Source organism: Hetaerina americana, unplaced genomic scaffold (genome assembly GCF_022747635.1).
Source record: "Hetaerina americana unplaced genomic scaffold, ioHetAmer1.1.p SCAF_29, whole genome shotgun sequence".
Lineage (NCBI taxonomy): Eukaryota > Metazoa > Arthropoda > Insecta > Odonata > Calopterygidae > Hetaerina > Hetaerina americana.
The window spans coordinates 5,593,978-5,617,803 of record NW_027286863.1 but is presented as its reverse complement, the minus strand read 5'-3'; the positions used below and the strand labels follow the sequence as shown (position 1 = coordinate 5,617,803).

Here is a 23,826-nt window from a genome sequence, read left to right as displayed (position 1 = left end):
GTTCGGTTTCCCCACCACCTCAAGGATTTTGATGCCTAGATTATCGCCATGACTTCATACTTTTGTTAATATTGGCATTCCTTCACATATTTTTTTTTGTTCATTTATGTATGCATTTCCTTTTTTTTTTCTTCGAATATATGTTTTTAACGTCTTTTCATTTACCCTCAGGGTAAATGACTGCTAGGGGGGTGATGTGTAATGTGTTCTGTTTCATAGACAGTATCACTGTGGTAGCAGGTAATCATGACAACCAGCAAGCATGTAGGCTCCGTGGTAATCTCATTCATTGTGGGTGAACACTGGTCCTTACTTGCTGTACTGAGCACTTCTTTAAATTACATTGAAATACATCTTTCCATTGTACATAATCTTACTCAAACAAAAAAGCATCATGATATTCAAAATATTAATTTATTTCTATATCATTTTTGATGAAATATACTTGTGAAATATGAACTTCAAACATACAATACAAAATCTATTTTAGCGGTATAATAATAAGAAATTTCAAGTAAAGCACCTCTTTGAGAAAATTCTCACATTGCCAGTTAAGATTGTTTCGGGTTATTGTAAACTTTCAGGGATAAGGACCTTAGATTTCACCCTGACACCTGGTGGAGTGGCCAGGGGATCATCAGGTGGACTCGGGAGATCTGAAAATAAAATGCATTTTATTAGTTTTGAATACAAAAAGTTACGATGGGGATCATTAAGCGGCAATACTAAATATAAATACTTACGCTTTTAAAAGAGGAATCACAAAGAGCAATAAATGGAGCTACAAGCAAAGCACATAATGGAAGTGGATATATAATAGGACTACAGCATAAGTGAAAATCCCTCCGGTTAAATCATTTATGCCAAAAATACACCTAACGCAAAGTATATTATCATTATTGATATTCATACTTATTGTTGCATCACCTTTCATTGCACCACGAAATTTGGTATAATAAAAATTGATGCCATTAAAAGATAGCTTTTGTCGATATTACATACAACTGTGATCCGGAGATCTGTATCACGAGACCAGTTTTATAGAATTGCAAAAACAATCTTAAACTGAAAATGAAACGATTCAAGTATAACTTTTGTAGACAGGAACCAAAGTTTACACGACAAAAGGTCTTAAGCATAGCAGATGCCAAAAAGATTTACTTTACTTTTTGGGATGCAAACTTTGGTATTATATTAAATTTTTTATTAATTCATTACATGTAATTTTCAAGTGGCAAAGAATGACAAAGCAAAATAGTTCTCACCTTCAACAGTTAGCGCCTTCAGTCTTCTTTCAACATCGTCACTCCACTTGTTGAGGGTGGGCTCTTCCTTGATTTTGGCGATATTTTTTACAACTGGTTGCTGTTGTTTCAGCAACTCTGCAAGCTCTTCCTCCAAATCTTCCTCTCCTTCCACATCCGCCATCACTGATTTGCCGAGATCACTCAGAGTGCTGGTCAAATCACTGTGCAAGTCCAGTACCTGAATTACACAGATAAATGAAATGTTTAAAAAAAAGAACAAGGAAATCCACTGATGACCATTTGATAACAAAAGACATGGATTTGATTATTGGGCATGCAGAGTACCTCCAGCAGATGATTTATCTTTTTAATCCTAGCAATTTGCCTAGCTACTATTCATAGTAAATATACGCAAATGAAACAAGCTAATTAAGGACATTTATAGACTCATATATTGAGTACGTGTTAGATAAAGCAATTGCATGCATAAGGGATCTTATAATGCCCATCTAAGGACCCATCCCTATTGACATGTGGTGCACTACTAAGCATGCCAATCTTAAATAACTTGATAACTTGAAAGTGGAGAGACCAAAATAACTTGAAAGTGGAGTGTTTCATGTGATTTCATGACGAATTGAATTCAATATTGACCAACAGACTGTTAATCACCAGCAAACACTAATTCTTGCATCTTTAGCAGCTGCTCTACATAATGAATCATGTTTTTAAAGGGGGATTGAGCATGCTATCGGAATGGGTAAGAGAAGGTGAGGACTTTGTCAATCTGCGGCCATGCTGTTAACATAGAGAATTGAATGAGTACTCCAAATTATGTGAAACAATTTAATGTTATATAAACAAATTTCAGGGTCGCGATAGTCCAGTGGGTAGAGCGTTGGACTGCTGACCGGAGGGTCCCGGGTTCGATTCCCGGGCAAGGCACTCTGGGCACCTGCAGCTCCACCCAAGCTAAAGTGATTTTTCGGGTACCAGGTCTTCCTGGGAAACCATAACCGGCACAGGGCAAGGAACTGGCCCCCCTACCCTGATGTGTGAATTTCACACGCCGTATAGGGCTTAGTACTGGGTGAACTCTACCATCACCCAAACCGAACCGACCTTCGGGTTGTTACTGTGTTTATGGTTTATACATATTTCAGAAGTAATTTTAGGAAACGTATTGAATTTCATTAGACTAATAATAGTTTTCTACCTTCTCAGTAATAACATTCTTTCATCAAACCTGTCACATAGTTCACCTACATGCAACAGGAAATCCAAATAATGAGGATGAAGGTGAGTCCCCCCTTGATGACTTATTTCCTTCATAATTATGACGTATTGAATCAAGGAGTAGAGAAGTAGGAAGTAAAATGAGTATTCAATTGAAACGTATTAACTTAATAGGCACCAATTAGCCCCGTGAGAAACTCAAAGGAAATGAGCTTCTTTTTTAAAATCTTCTGTCAAGATTAATAAAATGGCTATGCGCTCAACTTTTATTTGAATACCAACAAATTATATATAACAACTGTAAAAAGTAATTGAACATTGCAAACATTGTTAGACATTAGTCTGGAAATTGGCCAAATGTGGATGATGAAGTTTTAAATTATGCTTTAATCAAATACTAATGAATTTATCACTGTTGGTTAAAACTTAAGAATTCTCAAACAATATCTGGCCACAGATAATTTTGTACCATCTGGACATAGGAAAATAAACACAATTTAATGAATCCCAACCTTAGTGCAGCCCGAGAAATATAACTGCCAAGCATGCATATGGCTGCACATTTCAACCATGAAAAACACTTAATTAAACAATATAACAAAAAATGCATCTTACCTCTTCAAGTTCATTCCTAGTGCTCTCAATGCTATCTTCAGTCAGCCCTGCTTCCTTGAAGGTATTCTTCAAAGCAGCCACACCCATCTTATACGATTCCAAAACCTGAAAATTATTGATTCCTGTATTAAATTAATTTTTATAGCACAATTTAAAATCTTAGAGGAATGGGTTTTTTCAAATTTACAGTTTTTCAAAGAGATTTCACCCAAAATGACAACGCCTTCACGAAGGAGAATAACCGTTAAAATTTGGATGCAAATTTGGGTGAATTATAAAAATTCATTTCAAAGTCAATTTTTTTTCAAAAAGAGGAAATGACTACAATCATACATTTACATTGACATAATATGTGGGACTGAAAAATCAATGAAATATTTTCCTATATCCTTCACATTACACAACATCTTTTTCATGTGTCATGCCCAAACTAACTCACAATTGCATGGAAACTTTGAGGGTATGAAACTTTAATCATCGTAAGAAGCAATACGTAGACAACATGGATTTAATCAGATTGCATGTGAATGCCCTGGGGGCATTGCCTGCATGAGGGCCACTGTGCCCTTGCATTGGTCCATTCAGGCCCAAGCTTATGTCTACTCTCTTTGGAACCTGTCCAATTTCTTTGTGCCCAAACAATGGCATCCACAAAAGGTTAATGCTTGTCTCTTGCTACTTCACACAAGGCTCTCACATAATATGTGAAATGATATTCAGTCCTCTTCTTCCCACCGCCCACACCTGGGCGTATCTATAACACCCAGGGCTACAACAGGTCATTAGATATATTAAATAGCCAAGGTCCATACAGTATTTCATTCCCAGATAATTTGTCATTTACTGTGCCAACTTGTTTTCAAGATAAATCTCAATACTTTTAATGAGGCTCCTTTTCCTTACCTGTCCATCTGTCTGAGCTTCCTTCACACAGTGAAGCAGGGACTGAACATTCTCCAGGGCAACCACACGCTTCTCAATGCACTTCTCCAGTTCATGCCTCTTTTTCAACGAACTCTTTGCCTGGAAAGCAACAATGGGCAAGAATTCAAGGGCAAGAAGAGATGAGCATCACTGTGAATTATATAATGACCAATTTCATGAGGAAGGAAAGAGTTTAAAGGAAACTGGACAATTTGCAGCCACATTTAATCTTAGCTCTTAACATTATTTTTGAACAGATAGAAAGCCGGTTAGGTCCAGATTTCCTGTGTTAACATCAAGTGATCATGATCAGAAAAGAGTTTTAAGTAGCTAAATTCCCAAATTACTTAGCTTAAATATTTTACAGGCCAAGGTCAAAATTTTTGTCCTCAATCACTAATGGACGGGATGAGGTGATAGAAATAAAGTAGATGTCTAAAGTTCATATCGAATAGATAATGCATTATTCTATAATAGAATTTTCTTTCAATTGAACACCATAAAGTACACATTAAGACAGTGAGTCCAACAGTAGGGGATATATGTGTAACCACTAAGGAGGGGAGGGGGCATTTATAAATTGAACAAAGATCATTTTATACCCGCTTTCCAACGAATAAAGTTGAAAATCATGTTCAATTTTAAAACTTGCACTTTTAAAAGCTTGCACATTTTAAAATTTTAGAGATTACACCATAACCTGCAATAAATTTTTCCCATGGAATAGCAGGTATTGACATTCAGAAGCCAAAAATATTCATAGAGGCAGGGAACCAAGGGGGGGACTATGCATTCCTTCGATTCGCCCCTGGATTCCAAGCTATCAAATTGTTATTTAAGTGTCAATGAACTTTATTAGCAAATGTTACTGGTGAGTACAGGGCACAGGTGGAATACTGCCAGGCATGTGACATCTGAACCAGTAATGAAGTCTAAATGAAATTAAAAATAACATCTGACAGACCTTATTCAAAATAAAGTCAGCCTGTGGGATCCATTCTTTCAAGGGAATCTTATTTCTGAGAACAAAAACAACATCAATATGAAAACAATACCAATACAATTCTTCACAAGAATTAAGCACTGCAATTTTATAACGACAAAAAGAATACATGCGAATTTTAAAAATTCCTGGTTTTCCCAGAAAAAACACATGAAAATACCCATGAAAAGAAGGGGTGTATGAGAAGCTAAAGAAAACCATTACACTTGATAAAGAACAGATTTTGAATGGGTTAGAATAATGATACTCTGGAGACAATATTAACAGACGCTCTATTATAGCACTTCACTTTTTAGAATTTCAGATTGTATTATGGTGCCACTGGCATTCTCCCTCCCTTGTATTAACAAAAAAATACGACGCTATCGCCACCCTTTATCCCTCAAACGCAGTTGGTAATTAATGAGCAATCATAGGAACGCATAAAAAAAACGCAAAAGTAATTTCAAGTCAGACACTTGATTATCACATCTTAACCCGCATCCATCGGTGAAAAAATGCGAATGCGAAAGGCGTAAAAAGGGAAGAGCCGTTCACGCCGTGATTATTACCCCTGCCAATCAGGAACACCTCGGGAAGAAGCGACGGCGTTAGTCGCCTCATTGCTAGCATAGGTCACACGGAATCAATCAACGAACCTTTCGAATTACTTCTTTCCCCTGCCACGGCCGTGTGACGCCATCCACCTCAAAGTGGCCGCCGGAGCCAGTCGGGTCGGGTGGTGGCTAATCGGGATGGACAGCCTAACGGAGGGACCCGGCCAATCGAGGCGAAAGCCACTGCGATATCGACAGGCATTCTCTCGAGAATCCAACATTATTTTGCTATCTCAGCTATCGAGAAAATCATTTGAAATAGTGTTGTCGATTTGAATGTTTTATTTGACTGAAGATATGCATTCATCAGGCTAGAGGGGAGATAGGATTTCAGGCGCAAATTTTAATAGAGCACCACACCTCCAGTCAGATACCATTGAGGTAGAGGCCTTGGGGCACATGAAGTTTAGTCGATGAATCCTCGAGCAAGCTTCGTTTGGGCAAAGCTTGCATTTTTCTCAGCAAAGTCATTTTGTGAGGCGTGTTAGACAAGTGACACCGATAATGACTGATGAGTACGCGCAAGTTACACTGAAGAGAGTGATGGCTGGCAAGTTCATGAACAGAGTATTTTCACTCAAACCAGACCAGATGCTAATTTTATCGCATCAATAGCTATCTCAGTACAAGTTGCTACATTGCAGCAACGTCACATCGTCATTTCAAGTACTTTAATTTTCATTTGATCCTTAATTCAATGGAAACTTTATGCAGGTACAAGAAGACAGGACAAGAGGCTAGAAATACTAGCGGCAGTGCGAATGAGAGAGCACCAAGGAATATCAAAGAGAGCCAACTATAGCATTGGAAAGCCGAATGTATTCATTCTCATTGATCCGCAAGAAGGACATTAGAAGTAAAACAGACGACGCGATGAAATATTTACAATTCTTTGAACAACTAAAGGGTAAATATTTTCCTAGCCTTCAGAAGCAGTCTCCTGAGTGTATAGGTGGCATAAACGTATAATTGAGCACAGCCATATTTACAACCTACGAATTTGGAGGAAAGAAACATGCTGTTCCTTTCAATAAAATTTTAAAAAAAGCAACTGAGACTTTCTACGGGCACCGACGGCGACGTTTGCCCAGTGCTAAGAGTTTTTTTATGCTCGCATAATGATTTTATGACCATTCAAACGACATTTTGAGAGACATAACTTTGAAGACTCTCGTGTGGAATTCCAATGAAACTACGGTCACCATGGTTCAGAAAACATGAAAAATCGAAGCATAACAGAGCAGCAAGAAACTAGTTGTTAAGACAATATGAACGGGAAATCTGAAACCCTCACAATGGGGACAAGATTTAAGTATTTGGGACTGTTTCATCACTCGTCATCTTTCCTCGAGTGCATTTTAAACCCCGTTATCTTAGACGAGCGCATCATATAGACGCTGCGTACCCACGGAGTGAATTATCTAGGATATTATTTTTCCATCAATGGAATAATTCCGTGAATGAATATTCAAATTCTATTTAATTTATGGACGACCTCGCGTTGGATAATTGTATTCGAATTCGCTGCTGCCCGTTATAAATCCATACAAGGAGAAACATACCCCGTAAATGTCATGCACGTCACTATGCAAAAACCGAAATAAAAGCCGAATCGTGTGTGTACACACTATATTATGTTTGATCGATGATGATACGTTCAATTTTCAAAGTTTCACAGAAAGTGGACGAAATATTGCCCAACTCAAAATGTCATACGAGCAGCTACGATCGGTGGCCCCGCTGCTAAAGCTCACTGCATAATCACACCTGTCACTGAAAACGAGTTCCTTCTCGTCCTTCAGTTGCACTTGATAATAATTACGCAACCTCTTGCTATACAATTCCATATTTCATTTCCCCTTTTCTGTAATATGAGCGAAACGAGAAAGCAACAATAACGTTTTGAACTTATGAATGTATGAACTATCCTTTGACATACGTAACGCCTGTGCAAATGCACAATTCGTAAACGATTCAATTATGTGAGGGAGCCTTCATGCCTCACCCAAAGAGCGAAACAGAAATAACTTTTACGTTAATACGCGTCTACTTGTAGTTAATAGGCAGGCAAACAAAAGAGGCTCAGCGCGGGAAACGAAAACACTTCGCGCTACCGGAGTTGAATAAACTCCGGCTACAAAATCCCTCGGCGGATTTGGCACCCGCGTACTGTGGTTCAGAATGCAAATCTGACAGGGAGAAACACCGAAATACTTCATTTTTTGGTGAAAGAACAGTGGTGGACCACTAGGCCATCAGTGAAACATTTTTGGGAGGAGAGAATGCCAGTGAGAATCATGTTTAATACGCACGATTACTCGAGTTCTATCCAAAATTATGTACCGAAATATACACTTAGCATGAAGCTGCATCCATTATTTTATTTTCTAAAGATAATCGTAACGCTATGTTTGTAGACGACCATTATCAGCAGATTCACTTTCACACTAAAATTACAAAATAACAATTTTTAACAAGCTATAAATAAAAAAGGCAGTCAAAACCCGTAATCAAACCATTTTATGAGTGGAACAATTAATAATAATTAGCTGCAACCTTGCAAAACGTTCTTCGTAATATTCATTTTAGTGGAGCTGACGCTGTTATCACGGATAGCACCGCGAGAGGTACCGCTGAGTGAACGCACCGCGTTGATAAGGAAATAATGTGAATATTATAATTTTATGTTTATTTATGCACCAGACGAGCCACCGCTAGGGTGTGTGGCAGGGGGTGAATACACACGAGACTATTTTTTACTCGAACATGACCCGACCGCGGTCGAACAATGTTATTCTAATCCCTTATCGTTCGAGGAAAAAATGGCATCTGAAATATATCTCTCCTACACTTAATCTCTCTAATTTTATTGACATGATCTCTCCCACCGTAGTACGATGGGGGTAATAATAATACATTTTCATCATCACTGCTAAAGAGACGTCCGTCCAATTTATGCTAGAGATTTAATCTGTAATTTAACCTTCGCTCCGTGAGTGATTCCCAGCCTAGATGCTCTAATATTTTGGATACGCCTCAAAGTTTATCGCAACGACGTAGTGCAGACCCAAGCTCTTCTACGCTGCACGCGATTCAATTCGACAATCAAACCAAATTCGTGAGGATCCCATTTATACTTGCAGCATATTCTAAATGAGGCATAACCAACGACAGATAACATTTCTCTTTGGTCTTTCAATCAAATTTACCTAGGAATCTTCCCATAAATCCTAATTTTTTGCTAGCTTGCCCACAAAATAGCTTGTCCCATAATATTTCAAACCACTGCGATTTAGATGACTGATCGAAGGCATTCATCGATGCTTAACCGTGAGGACAAAGTCCCACGGTGGGAGAGTGCTGTCTGGGTGGGCGGTCGAGCGGAGGGGATCCAACAAGTGGCAAACAGAATGAGACCCAAATAATCCTCCCAACAAAACGATGAATAGAAAATTACACATGTCCAAAATACAATTTCTACTTGTCTATCGTGTAAGCACCGAATAACTTCCTGAACTTCCATCACTCAAAAAGGCAGAAGAATGTCAGGCAATGGGAGGCGTTGAGAGTTATGAAGAACGTGGAGGGGGGCACGCCGACCGGAGTTGACCGGACCTCGAGGATGAGAGCGAAACTTATGGCTAAGTGCGAGGGACGGGGACGGCTGCGGTGGGTGCGAGAGGGAAGCGGGCGGATGACCGAATTTCCACGAGTGGGGAAGGGGGGAGCGGAAGGAAGGAGGGGCGAGATTCTAGTCAAGGGAAATGCTTGGAAGTCGGTGGTTTTAGGGGGCGGCTGAGGGTACTGAACAATTCTTTACTCTTTCCCGCTCTCCAACACCTCCTACCGTCTGCTTCATCAATGCATGCTTCCTTTCCCTGACACGCTCTGCCTAGGTCTTGCAACTCGTCAGAAGAAGCATGGACGTCCAAGCGGAACGGCGCACGAAAAAACATCGATTTCACGTGAGTGCGTGCGATCCCGGATGAAAGCGTTTTGGTTCGGACGTTATCCTGCGTTCGATAATTTTTTCATCGTTTTAAATGAAATGCTGCGGTCGTCACAGCGACGGCGCTCTCCACTCTTAACCCCGTGTCCCGCTGGGTGTCATTTCATTTAAATAGAAATGGAGACCGAGGCTAAAGGTATGGCCTTCGTTTTATCAGTGACATAAGCACCTATACTTTATCCCCACGCTAAGTTTTATTTCTTTATTGCGATATGGTGGCAATTTTCCCAACATGAAAATGCTCCATGTCGAAATTATTCAGAACGAATTTTTGAGATTCATTGTATTTTTTATAATGAGTTGGAAAAGCGATTATCTCACAGCATGATAAGGGATTGTACCGAATAAAGCTTTTTCTAGATGCACCTTCACGGTTCTTCTTCTGTGGTTTCAAGGAGGACGCCACGATAACCCTTTCAAGCACGGCAAGGTGAATGTGACTCTTTGATAAACAAACTCAAGTGCACGAAAATGTGCTTTGAATTGTTTCCATTTGGAAGACAGTAGTGATTAAGTTGAAGCGTGAAAGAAGCATAAGGCGTCGGCCTTCTCCGAGAATGAAGACATTCTTCCACGATGTTCCCATATTTAATGGTGGAAATGAAGCGCCGAGTTTCTCCAAATGAACACGCTCTTTTCCGCCAACGTTCCGATTTATTAGAACTAATGCTAGCGGCCATCATAGCACGAGAGGTCCGGCTGACGACTCGAGGGATCCAATCCCGCTTCAAGCATGGATGCTGGGCTTGACCTAGGATTAGATACCTAGGATTAGATACCTAGGTTAGATGGTGCGATTCCACTTTAACAGTTGAAACCGAGGCTAACAACGGAAATTTTAACGGGCGCGGCTAGTACAACTAGTCCAAAGGACTTGCCCCGTAAAAACAATTTATCAGGATCACGCATTAGTACTTACTATGTAATCACTTATCGCTAATTTTGTAGGATGGGGTGATTCAAAAAGCAATCAATCATTTCCAATTACATTTATCGAGTTTCGACGAGAGAATGGACACTTCGGACACTTGATTGTTAACCGGCTTCTCAAACGTTGTCTGAAAGCTTAACCCCACTTAAAATATCCAGTTTGCCCATTTTTATGGACACCCATATACCCAGAAATGCCGTGTCAGGGTGAGTCAATTCGTTTTCATTACCTTCTCACCAGGGAAAGCGCACGATACTGACTTCAGACGCAGGAGAAATCAAGTGATGTTTATCTCCAAGACCGAACTTCGTTCTAACATGGATGGCGTATTTCTTGGCCGAATTAATTCATAGACCTTCGTGCATAAAGACAGATAGATGACGTCTTTATTCGGGCGAAATTGAAAGCATAAGGTCCCTTCTTTCATTTAACCCTTCGTCAAGTACATAACAGCAACAATAAAAAGAAGAGAAAATTAAAATTTGATTATATATGAAATGATTGATGATATGAAAATTAATTGAGATGATCTATGTCTGCGTAGGAGTAGATTTATAGAGAAGTGTTTCCGTCATGCGGAATCATTTCAGTGTATTTTTTTGTATTATGTGGGTGGCAGGCAATTCTTAATGCCCTTAGGCAAAGTGTTCCAGAGTCTACATGCTGTAAACATGAAAAGGTTCGCTGTAAATTACTGGCTCATATCGAGGTGCTAAGTAGATATTATTTCCGCTGATGTGCATACTGTTAATGAGGACAAGTTAATCAGGTAAGTACTTAAGTAAATAATTATTTTTGTTGTTCGTTGTGAAATTGATGAGTATACGTAGATTCCACCTATCCTCGAGTTTTAGCCATTTCACTTTACAATAACTTTGAGAGATATTATCTCGCTTTTTGAGATCTCAGATAAATCGCAGACAGGCGTTTTGAGTTAATTGTAGTTTTAAAGTTACTTCGTGTGACACGTATTGGTAAACTGCATCGCACTAGTCGAAGATAGGTAATATAAGTTCGTTTAGATTCCGAGTTCCATTTTGCTCGGCGCCAGTATCGAAATATAGGAAACAAACCATAAATGTGTTCATCCTGTGGATGGAGCATCTGGTGACCCGGGGTCAAATGCAGGTAAAGACTGGAAAAAAGGGCGAAAATTGAAACGGTGAAATGTTTTTGGGCCCCATAACTTTTGGGGTTAACTGTGCAGAGGAAGGGATTGCACCATTTATCGCGGTTGCGCGAAAGTCACACGCCGTAGGGATCAATGCCAGGTGAACTCTACAATGAGCCACTCCCTTTGGGTTTGGTATTTCCGCGGAAGTTGGAGACGTAACTACCGCCGTAGAGGGTAGAAATCACCCCGTGATGAGCCCTGCGTGTGAAATTCACACATTATGGTAGGGGACCCAAATTATTTCCCTGTGCAGCCTACGAATTCCCAGGAAAATCTTGAACCCGAAAAATTACTCAGCTTCGATTAATCTGAGGGTGCTCGGAGGGACCTGCCCGGGAATCGAATTCGGACCCTCCGGTCAGCAGCCCAGCACTCTTACCACTGAAATATTACGACTATAGAACAGGCAAATTATTTTTTCCGTACGAGTGTCAATATGCAGTTTCATTTTTTTCCAAAAGCACAGTTCAAGTCTTCTAAAATACCCGTTTAACTGTTTAGTTTCAAAGAACACATCCAGATCTTTCCGGGGGAACGGAACCCCTGCACGACCCATTGCCCATGAGTGAGTACTGTTACAGCAATCATCGCTGAGAAATGTCCCATTTAAAGTTTCAGTTGTTTCAATTTGTAGAAATCTGCAACACTGCCGCACTTTCTGCGTAAAACATTTCCCTTGATGGTCAGCATTCAGAAAAACATCCACCCGTGCATATCCTCACCATCATAACGTTTGCATCAGGAGATTGTTAGAATTTAAAAGCTCTTTATTTATCAGCGTTCCTATTTAACTCTGATATCTTGCCACTTTTGCCATGATCACACACCTGCACTCAAACGAATACTTTCACTCCCTTCCGCCTAGATATTCTTTAATTCGTCTTTTCCCCGTGAGTTGCTTCTAATACTGCACGAAAAGCACCTTTTGACCTTTTGACCTGGGCCAATTCATCGCATACCGCAAATGGCCATTGTCGAAAATAATCCGTCAGCATGTCTCAAAGATCAGTACCACCTAATCGTATCTGAAGAAGCAAGCAGAACATTTCAAACTAATCAAAAATAATGAGAACAAATTAGGGGATGAGATTTCGCACAAGCATAGGAACCGATTTTTCCTTACGTAAGCGCTTTAAATAAGATGAGTGGAGAAAAGCAAACACAAACAAATCTGGCTCATCACTATCGTCACCGAAGAGGACCTTTCGCGCCCAAAAACTGCGATAGATTTGTCACCTGTGAGGCCGATTGGAAAGCTCTGAAGCCGGGGATGATGACCAAAATTGACCGCAAGGAAAAACCTTTCAGAAACCAAAATTAAATATAAGTTTTACGGAAGTAAGTAAATATGAAACCGGCAAACGTTACGAAAGTTTACACTTAAGTTTTAAGCACAAGCAACTCCGTGCTCTCAAAAATTACTCCCGCGTAGACACGCAAATTCATAAGCAGGAATTACATGAAATGCTATTTTTTCTGCAAAATGTACAATGAATTTACCAATACTTGTTTTCGGCTTGAAAATACATTTTTACATGAAATTTACCATGTGAAACGCCCTTAAAATTGTGATTGCACGCGAAAAAATCAGTAGGGATTGCGTAAATTCGAGTGAACTGACATTTTCGAGTGGCATTAGCCAAAAGATAAAAGAGACTTGTACACTTGAGGATATTTGAGCCATTGCCTAGGATTAATCATGCCGGTAAAACTAGGAGCTATGGTGTGCCACAGAAGCTTTGTGTACTTAGTCGAAGAAGCGCTAGATAACGCTAACTCATGACAAACATTGAGAAGCGAAAAATCAAGGGAAAAGGTGAGATTTTGCTATCTCCTTCCGATAATAATACATATATGTAGCTAGCATTAAGAACCTAGAGGGATGCGCTTCATTACAACTGCAGGCTTATGTCACGCACCTTGACCGCAGTTCGGCATTTTCAAGGGGTTCAAAGCTTAACAATGCGCAAACAACAGTCGAAGTCAAGCAATCACATTAACGTCGCTGCCTGAGACCGTAATAAACTCTCTGTACCGCATTGTTACTAGCCAAGTTTTCCCATGAGAAAGCATACGAAGGATACCGCTCTAGCCAATGAATTCCGCACTATGTAAATAAAATGACGGAATTTTATATTCGTGGAAGACAGAAGTGCAATTTTTTCCCCTTGGCTCATGTCAGCATTTCCCCCCCCCCCATGCTCCCATTCCATTTTTCACGCCTTAATACTTCCTTCGTACGCCAGCAGCCCGTTCCTTTGGCCGGAGAGCGCGAAGTAAACGGATTCGGGCCCCTCATTATGCTGTCAAATATTCTCTGCATCGACGGTGACTGTTTCCAAATAACAAACGGAAAACAATGCCGCTCTATATGACACACCTCAACTAAATATATGCCGCAGCCAAATTTAAGAGCCCACGAAGCGGGTAGAATGCGTTATCATAAGATAAACACTCGCTCAAAAAAATAATAACTGCAGGCAAATCGAAAATCCAAAAGGAAAATAGTTTTGTGGCTAAGAAAAATATACTGTCTATCGAATCATCCATATGTGTTGTTTAAGTGTCCTCCGTGCCCCGAGAGGCCTTTCAATTACAATACTAGGTCAAGTAGCGAGCGTAAATTACTAGCCGAGGTCGAAAAGCAAAATAATTACTCCCCGCTCTAATGAATACCAGGCAAAAAAAGGTCGACTTTCACTTCTGTTGTGCTTCTTGGCGGATCGAGCGTCGCTGAGTCCGAACGGCTGTCTCCGATGAGAAGAGCGATGAAATAAACATCCGTTTTCACCTGATCAATTCACTGGAGGAGATATTCCACAAGACTGAACTTCTCCCTTGAATCTTCTCCCTTGTCTCGCCTCTGATCAATAGCATTGCAAATGAGTCAACCGTAAGTTAATATCGAGGAGTTAAATTCAATGAACCCCGAGATGGGCCAACACAACACGAGCAGCGCTGCCCACGGACGAAGAAAATGTTCCGCATTTGAAACTGATATGTTTTTATGTTTACGATACACATCGTCGGTCGCACTACATTCATATCCTTTTCGTGATTATTTAAAAAAGCTGCCCACTGGTTACGGTAGGATTTTGATGGATCCAGGGACCAAGCACTGCTGCATTTCTGAGCTCTTAACTCGCCTTGCATATCAATCAGTCTCGCATCGCCACGTCCCACTCCACATGACTCCTGCCTCCCTTTAATCCATGCCACATGACGTCCTTTCCTTGCCTCCACCGCACTCATCCAACATTCTCTCGGATCTATTCTTGGCATGGGAACAGTACAATGAAGCCACATTCGGTTGTGTTTTAGAAACTGACCAGATACTCAGCTTCTGCTTCTATTCGTAGTTTATACCGATTGAAGATAAGAAAATTTGAGATTTATGCCAATATTTTTCCCCAGGGGTTCTAGTCTGACAAATCCTACAACATGGCAAGGCGAAACTGTTGCCGCTTGTGCAAGATAAAAAATTGCGGTAATCCCGAAATGTATTCCATTACGTATATTAGCATTTTTTACCAATTTCCTCCAGACAGTCCTATTCTTATAGATAGATCTTACACCTCTGTCACAGTAAATTGCCTTGTACTTGCTGTTCAGTTCCCGTAAATGTAATATCAATTGAACGTACAGTAGATTGCACATGATGCGAAGAGATGAAAAAGACTTCAAGAAGGAAGTATTTTCAATATTTCACAAAAATAAGCGATATTTGTACGCCACGCCGCTAAATGAGTTGATTATAACAGTATATAATACATCTTGGCATCAGTGACACTCTTGTCACTTGTCGTTGAAATTGCAGAGCAGTGGAAAAACTCGTACAGAGACAGTACGCATCATGAGCAATGAGGGAGAAACACGAGAAAACCTGAGATAGCACGACCGGGTGCGTAGGATATTCTAAGCACCAGCAATCATAAACAGTTTCCTTTCGCCAGGGTCGTTACTTCATCATAAAAATTTAACCTGCGATAGCAATCTGTATAGAAATTAAAATAGCACCGAAGGAAGCCGTAAATCGGAACATGATTTTTGATGCTGAAATGAAATCCAAAGTCCAACTTATGCCACGGACTCCACTCCTTGATAGAATCATGGGGAGCAGTAACCGATTTACGATTCTCTTGCTATTCAAAGTTTTACAAGCGAAATTTTCAACTTCTACGCATGAACTTTGCAGTGAGGGCCACTTAAGCACAACGGAAGTTCGTTTGATGCACCAAAACTCTTACAAGCTCAGGCCTGAGCGACGCTCGATAGTGAAAATCGCAGCGCAGTGTAAATTCAATGCATAAAAAATATCGATATCGTCATTAAGATTTATAGTATGATATACGTACTATGACACGCACCTTAGATCGTCTCCGTACAGAGGGCATCGATATAGATACATGGGATACTCATATTTTTAAAATTGCTCATCTTGCATAAATACTGAATTGATCCCACTAACATTCTCAGCTATTTGAAGTCTTTCATAGCGAGAGGTTCGAGAGAAATGATAAACCATATATCCTACACTTACTTACGAAAATTAAATTGGTATGCTTTTTATTTCTCGGAGAATCGAAACTGCAATACGATCTCACAATCACCACCAATCTCGAAATATCGCACGAGCTGTGCTGCAGCCTGAATGACTCGGCTCCATTATTTTCACCCATCTATCCAGCCTGCCACAAATTCCATTGACCTGCCATATCATTTACCAACGGTGCAGATACGAGTATTTTTAGTAGCATATTTTATCTAAAGATATCACTTATAAAGACACCTGCCTGTGCAGTTAATTTAACATATTCCCATTTTTCCAAGATTGCTTCAGGCTAATACTGAATGTGATCGATAGTTTCTCAACGTCTTACAGTTCCGCGGCAACCAGAGAAAGGTTCCGCCTGTCAAAGGCGGCATCTGGATACTCGCCGGAATTGGATACATCGGAGCCAAAACGCATAAAACGTACATATTTTTTCTGTTTCCCGCGGTATGCCCTGGGATACCAGAGAGACACGAGTGAAAAGCATTCGGTCTTACACATTCCTCTCTCGAATAATTTGCGTTTCTACCTGCGGGAGAAGAAAAAGAAAATTTCAAGCGGGGACGTTTTCGTGCATTCGAAGCAGGGATTTTAAACGGTTTTTATTGTCAAAACCTCAACTCAAAATCAAGGGTAAAATTATCTTTTATTTTTCGTGAGTTTTTGAAGAAATGTGATTCAGGTGCAATAAAATTGAGACATATCAGTCCAACCTACTAACAACCGGCTGTATTCTTATTGAATCCCAGTCAAGACACATGATTTCTCACGACGAATTTCATTACGTGTAACTTAAACCGCTGCTGAAGGCTGACGACAATTATACCTTAAGATGTAAAATGCCCTTGGAAGTGGTGTTGTTTCATAAATGATTTTTTTAGAAAAATGTTGCTTTTCACAGAAATACTAGTTGCGCCCAATCTTTTATCCAGCCTCAGATGAAAAATCAACTCTTCCTGCAAACACTGCGTGACCTGATCGGAGCTTTCATTGAATCAACATCGAGTATAAATTTCCCAAAATTTGAAAATTACATTGCGTGAACATTCGCCATCCTGCCAATTTTACGATGGGCACCCAGCGGCCCCCAAAACGAGGTCGGAGGTGAACCAAGAAAAGGCAAATTTCTCTGGGCCGAAACCCACCGCCGGGCGTATTTCCTGTGGACTGCTCCAGGGAGGCGCCGGGGGGGGCTTCTCTCCGCCCCAACCACACTAGCGGGCGCCGCACCCTCCCTCTCACCCGGGGAGAATGGTCAAGGTGGACGAGGGGGAGTGCTATCAGCGCGCAGTTCAGAGGACGGAAGGGGGCGGCGGGTGCACGGGGCTCGGGGAAAGAATTCAATTGCCCCTTCGTGGCTCCAATCGCACCCGGAAAAGGATCGCAAGATGGCCGCGGAGATCCTTACGCGACGGCAAAGCTGCGACCTCACTTCGGGGAAGGGGAGGGGAAGGCTCCAAGCGATCGCTCGGGGGAGACGTCACAATGGGGGGGGGGACCCACCTTAATGTCCGCGTGCGCTATGGCGACAAGCGGACATCAACACACGCCGCCGGCATTCGGTTGCCATCGACCTAGACGATTGCCTTGCAAAACTTCAAGAGCAACTACCCCTGCTAAAACAAAATAATTTCAAAGGTCACCTTCCTAGGAATCATCTCAGGCTAACGCGAAGGAGCAACATAAAAGGGGCCGTATCCAATGCAGGATTGCCCACTTCGCAGTCCAAGGCATCATTCGAATATGGTGGTATGAACAATAGGGCAAACATGTCATCTATTTGAAATATATTTGGAAACGATTACGCAGGCAGTAACCGTGATGTTAATTGCATCATAATTTCCTCCTTGCGTAAGGTCATAATAAACATTTTTTCCGGAGGATTCGTGGGATCGCCTCACTGTTGTACACCCGCTGAAAGAAGCTGACTATACTTGTACTTAATCAATTAAATTGAATGTTATCAAGATGTGTAGTAGATGTCAACAATACATAATAACCAATTGGAGAGAGATATGCATATTTGCAACCCAATCACCTGATCAAATGCGGAATTAGGTCGGCGTTGTTATTTAAATGAGTCCGATATGGCGAGCGAGACCAGTGGTTCTCAAACCTATAAGATTTAAACTTCCCCGTTTTACATTACGCACGTTTAGTTCGCTTGGATCCCATTTTTTTAAGGAAGAGATGAAATATAAGCTGGTTCACAACTGATGAGGGGAGAGCAGGTGCATTCGCTCCACTGGCGATTTGATGATCGTCTACCTAACAGATGCCAATTGCGCGTCCTTCCATGAGTGTGACAAACAATAACTCTCAGTTCCGATTCCGGAGACTCAAACAGACTACGGCTGGGTTGGCTCTTTATATCGAAGGCTCTTTACACGTACACTCATGCCCATCCGTTATGATCTTTACCCGGCCCAGTTCAACGGGCTGCGATCCCTGTCGGCACCCACTTCTGCCCTTTGATGACCGTGGGAGTTTATCTCGATTATCCAACTGAAAAAGCTTGCGTAATTAAAAAGAAGCAAGATGCCATCGTCAAGAGGATTTATCTATAGACCTAGGGTTGGATATGATAACAAGTCATTTTTAAATGGAGATCAAGGACGATTGTGAGAAAAATACCAATGGCGTTTATTTATCGAGGATCGGCATTGCGCTGCGTGACAAACAGAGGCGTCAAGTGTTCATGGTAGGCTGACAGATGTGCGCAAAAACCGTCGAAATGAATGGTTATGGTGGACGCAGTGTTGAGGAGTATGAAACTTTGGGAGGAGTATGAAAATGCCTCACGTTGGAAAAACCGGATCGGAATTACTGACAATTATTATTAATTCTTCGCGAACAGAAATATCTGTCTACCTATTCACAACACAGAAAATTACTAAAGGAAATTCTAAGAACTGTTTAAATAGTTATTAAAAAAGTACTAAGTTACTTTAGATGTTCTACCACAAGATTGAACAACCCAAAATGCGATTGATGGAGGATTAAATTCGTCGTGAATAGCGTAATTTTGGGTCTTACCCTCAAAAATCTAGAAGCGAAAGAAATGTGCAAGTCACGTGACGACAGAATTATACCTGTGCGTGCGAACCCAGTACAGAATCGGTAAGAATGGGACGAAAAGAAAGCATTAGAAAAATTAAGAAATTGTATTCTCAAGAAGAAAGGAAAGCTACGATCAGCATACCGTAGGACAGAAATGTCAGTAGATTAAACAGAGGTAGTCCAGCGGGTAGTGTTGAACTGCTGGCCGCTTGGTCCGGGTTCGATTCCAGGGGACGCCTCTGGGCACCCTCAGCATCACCTCAGCCGTGTGAATTTTTGGGTACCAGATCTATCAGAGACCCCATGGGCGGCACAGGGAAATGAACTGGCCTCCCTACCCTGATGTGTGAATTTCGCGCACACCACACAATAGGGCTCGGTACTAGGTGACCTCTCCCCTAACCTATTGAACCAACATTTAGGCTGATAACTTTGGTTTGTGGATAAACACGTATTTGGAAGTATTCCGGAAGAAGACAGGAACGGCAGTATCAAATAGAAAGAACTGCAATAGAGGAAGAAACCTAAAAAACAAGAGTGGCGAAAGCCTAAAATATGACCATAAGTAAAAGGAGGGTGTAAATTGAAGATTTTTGAGACAAATGTGTGAAAAGCAATTGTGAAAATAAGTGATACAGATAAAATACAAATTAAATAATGAATTTCAACAAAAAATAGTTTTTCTTTAATTCCAAGGAGGGAGGGAAAGTACAGGAGAAAGTACATACATAGGAGATATTGAGAAGTAGCGTGGCAATAGAAGCAATGATAGAAAGGAGAGCCTGGGTGGAGCAAGAAAAGAAGGATGGTAATTTGGACGGCACCAAGGGACGCAAAACATGTGAAGAACTGAAGGAGGAAATAAGGGAATAATAAATCGAACAGATTTTAGATGCTGACGAACTATCCTTGAAGCCCACGACGATGTAGAACACTGTTTACGGGCTGTCCTTGAATCTATATCTGATAATCAGTAGACTGAACACAGAATATACTCCAACCTACTTCAGGGGCTTCCCCGTCGCATAAATTACCGATATAAGTGTGGTGGTGCTTTAGGGAGATCTTTTTCTTCGGAGGGGATGACCAAGCGTTGCATTCCTCGCCGATTCTAGAATCCCAAATTGCACGAAATTATTTTAGATCAAAGAAGAGTCTTCAACAAACATAACAGTCTTGAATTTTCCCTCCCCTCGTCACTGGCGACGACCAAAGCAAATGAAATAAAACACAACGCACGCGCACCCTTTTCCACTCAAAAACCGAGTACAAACAGCAACTATTTCAGCACTTAAAAGAGTTATCTGCATCAATTTATTTTAGCGCAAACTCGTACATTACCTGCCTCAACACGTAACTACGCAATAATTATACGGCACTTAATCGCCTAACCGCGACGCAATCATGATTTATGCCAAAACGCAACGGAGCTGACTCCAGCACGTGGAAAGGGGACTCTCGCGACTGGAGAAGGACTAGCGCGAGGACACGGCGCACCACGGACGGGAGAGGGGAGGAGCAAACCAAACGCCAAGCAAATGCCGCCGGTGGAATACGCACGGTCTCCCTCCCACCTTGGGCTCCTTTCGCTCGCGAGCGGAAATGTCTCTCCCCTGCAGCCTTCAACCCATGGCACTACCAATGCAAGGTAGGTCGTCCTCGCGATCAAAATGAAACCGCCCCGCGAATGGCGCCTGGAGATCGAGATCGAGAGTCAAGCATGGACTTATTGGGATAGTACACTGGATTTTGGATTTCATTACTATAAGTTTGGATGGCGTTATTAATCGTTCAGATATCTATTTCTCCAGAAATATGTTTAGCTATCACACATGCATACTGGTGTGTGAGAAGAATAAAATTCTCATTCATGGATGAATTGAGTGCTCCGTTGGAGATATGGTGAATAATTACGCGCTAAATATTAAGGGATATTGCTTTCATCGCGGGAAATTGCTTTTGCAGGCTAGTCAACATAACTTCTACGAATAATGAACGATTTCAACAAATCCTTACTACGGTAACAACTCACTGTTTTGGCAGTACCGTGCTTCAACCATTGAGCGAACAAGTCGTCCTATACTGACTGACTGACTGACTGACTGACTGACTGACTGACACTGACGCCAACGGTTGAGACTAACGCGCCGACGCATTCACGTGCCCTCCGGCGTCCACAAATGTGCTCCATGTATAAAGTGAACGGTAACTATGTTCGCTGAATTCAATTCACGCCCACACGCCGAAAAACGTTTTCAATCGTCATCATCGGCATATCTTTCTCTCCTTTATTCTCCTACCTAGTACTGATATGTTTGCGATAGCAAATTTCATTTTTTGTGGCATTTGGGACGAAGGGGTCTCCCTTACGACGTTATCCTTCTCGATGTCGCAAATAAGCTCACTTCACTCACCTCGGCTCCTCAATATTGGACGCTTGCAGGGTAACAAGTGGGCGACTTGGAGGAGCAATGCTCCCAAACTTCCAAAACGTGCCTGAATTATTGGCTGGACACGAGGCATATTTTCACGCTGCCTGCCAAAATGCTAAACGCAAGCGCACAGAGCGAAAAAGGCCTTACACAATCTTCAGATGTCGCCTGGTGTGTCCCGAGTAGTATTTAATGGTCGAATGATTTCATCACGAACGATACACACACCATTTACCATTTATTGTTTGAAAATCATTATAGATCAAATGCCACGTTCATTTCCTTCATTTTCAAAGGATTTCTCTTACGTGATAAGAAAAATAGAGATTGTATTTGAAAGTTCCTTGGCAGTTAAAAACATTTTCTTAGAGTTATTTCCATTTTTTGGAGGTCGAGTCCACGTATATTGATGTAGGCGCTAGTCAGCTAAACAACAGCCCCTCTTTCAAACCTTTCAAGTCTCGATTTGACCCAAGGGCCAAAGAGCAAGCTTGATGCACATTTGCGTTACGACCCCATCACGGATCTTCTCTGGAAGGTGGCAATTTGAATCATCGAATGAAATATTCGACGACAAATTTGCGGAATCCGCTTTAGGGATTGGAGATATATTACGCCACAAATCATTAATACATCAACTCATTGCGTTTTCGATATCTCGCAACCGGTGGAAGGTCTCCAATTGAGAGGTCGTCGTTGATTGGTAGCTACCAGTCGTGAGAAAGTGCTGTATTGAAGTTGTGCGCTCATCTCAAGCAGGGTAGAGGGCAAACATCGACACTGATTTTGAAAGAGAGAGAGAGAGAGGAAAATCGATGTCGCACAGACATTTTGAACAAAGCGTTAGATTAAGTCGATTTTGAATCAGTTTCAAAGTTCGTTGAAATCGATAGCACCATCGCATCTAAATGAACCAAGCCCAAAAGTGACGCAATCGTCCGAGTTAGAACGAGGTTACCTTGGAAATGCAAAGAGTGTTTGAACGGGTAAATAAACCATGCACTTAGTTGACGCAGGGAGATAAAATGGCCGCGGAATTGATTGCGAGCGCAATAAATTAACGGTATGCCAAACAAATACACAACGAGGAAGGGGTTCGCAATGTGTACGATTAACAGGGGGGGGGGGTATTTACAGGTAACTTAACGTAATCAGAAAATGACCCAACTGTTCAACAAGAAAACCGTATTTAAATCTATATGCTAGTAAATCAAATCATTCGTCTTTCAACGGGCCAAAAAAGTATATTTTTCCAAGCTGGCGGGCCTCATTGTCCAAATTTTAGTGATCTTGTATATATTTCGTGCAATTGCTTAATTACATCGCCAGATGAAAAGAATAACTTAGACGTTTGAAAGAAAACGAGGTTTTTATTAGTGCATTGCAAGAAAGAAATTATAACGTGACACTTAAAACAACGCTGAATTAGAAAAATAAATATCCGTGGTCACGGACCGCATAAAAATCACTGGTCGTGCAGTGCGGTTCCACGCCGAGTTTAGTGCGCCATGTATCGCCAACAAATTCCCTCCTTAGGAAACGGTAGAAGTCACCAGACAAAAGCACCGGCGCCTGTTCGACTGTTGGTCGAGTCGAAGATTTAAAAAGCCCGACATTCCAAGCCGCCTCAAAATATTCACGGCCCGATATCGATAACGCAGGCGACTACTTTCAATGATACTGCAGAGTTTGATGATATTCTGAGATCGAGATAAATCAAAGAATAAAATATACAGAATGAATATTACCCAAGAGGCCGTGCTCTTTGCGGCCACAAAGCGGCGAAGGGGAGGAATTTGATGAAGGTGTTAAACAATTAAGTAATATGAATGAAAGAACAAAACATAATTTGAATATCATGAGTGAATGAAGCCACCATCCCAATACCTACATCAATCATTGAGTGGATGGCACCCAACTCTTTCTGTTTTCCCAAATCAGGACTGAATTGTTTCAAGTGACTCTGCCTTTACTTTGGAAAGAAATAAAACAAGAGTAAAAACTCCACAACTTACTGAATGTACTACCTTGATCAAAAAGTTCCCGG

The 23,826-nt window shown here is 41.2% G+C and overlaps 1 protein-coding gene across 1 annotated transcript in view; it reads right to left on the bottom strand.

Moving 5' to 3' along the window:
- Positions 1-395: 395 nt before the first annotated feature.
- The window catches only part of LOC139689917 (charged multivesicular body protein 7), a 117,509-nt gene continuing 94,078 nt past the window's right edge, over positions 396-23,826 (bottom strand). The window contains exons 4-7 of the mRNA XM_071587041.1: positions 4,002-4,121; positions 3,099-3,203; positions 1,266-1,485; positions 396-656 (exon numbers count right to left, since the gene is read on the bottom strand). Of these exons, the coding sequence (XP_071443142.1) occupies positions 568-656; positions 1,266-1,485; positions 3,099-3,203; positions 4,002-4,121 (534 nt within the window). The 3' untranslated portion in view covers positions 396-567. The remainder of the gene's footprint in view (positions 657-1,265; positions 1,486-3,098; positions 3,204-4,001; positions 4,122-23,826) is intronic.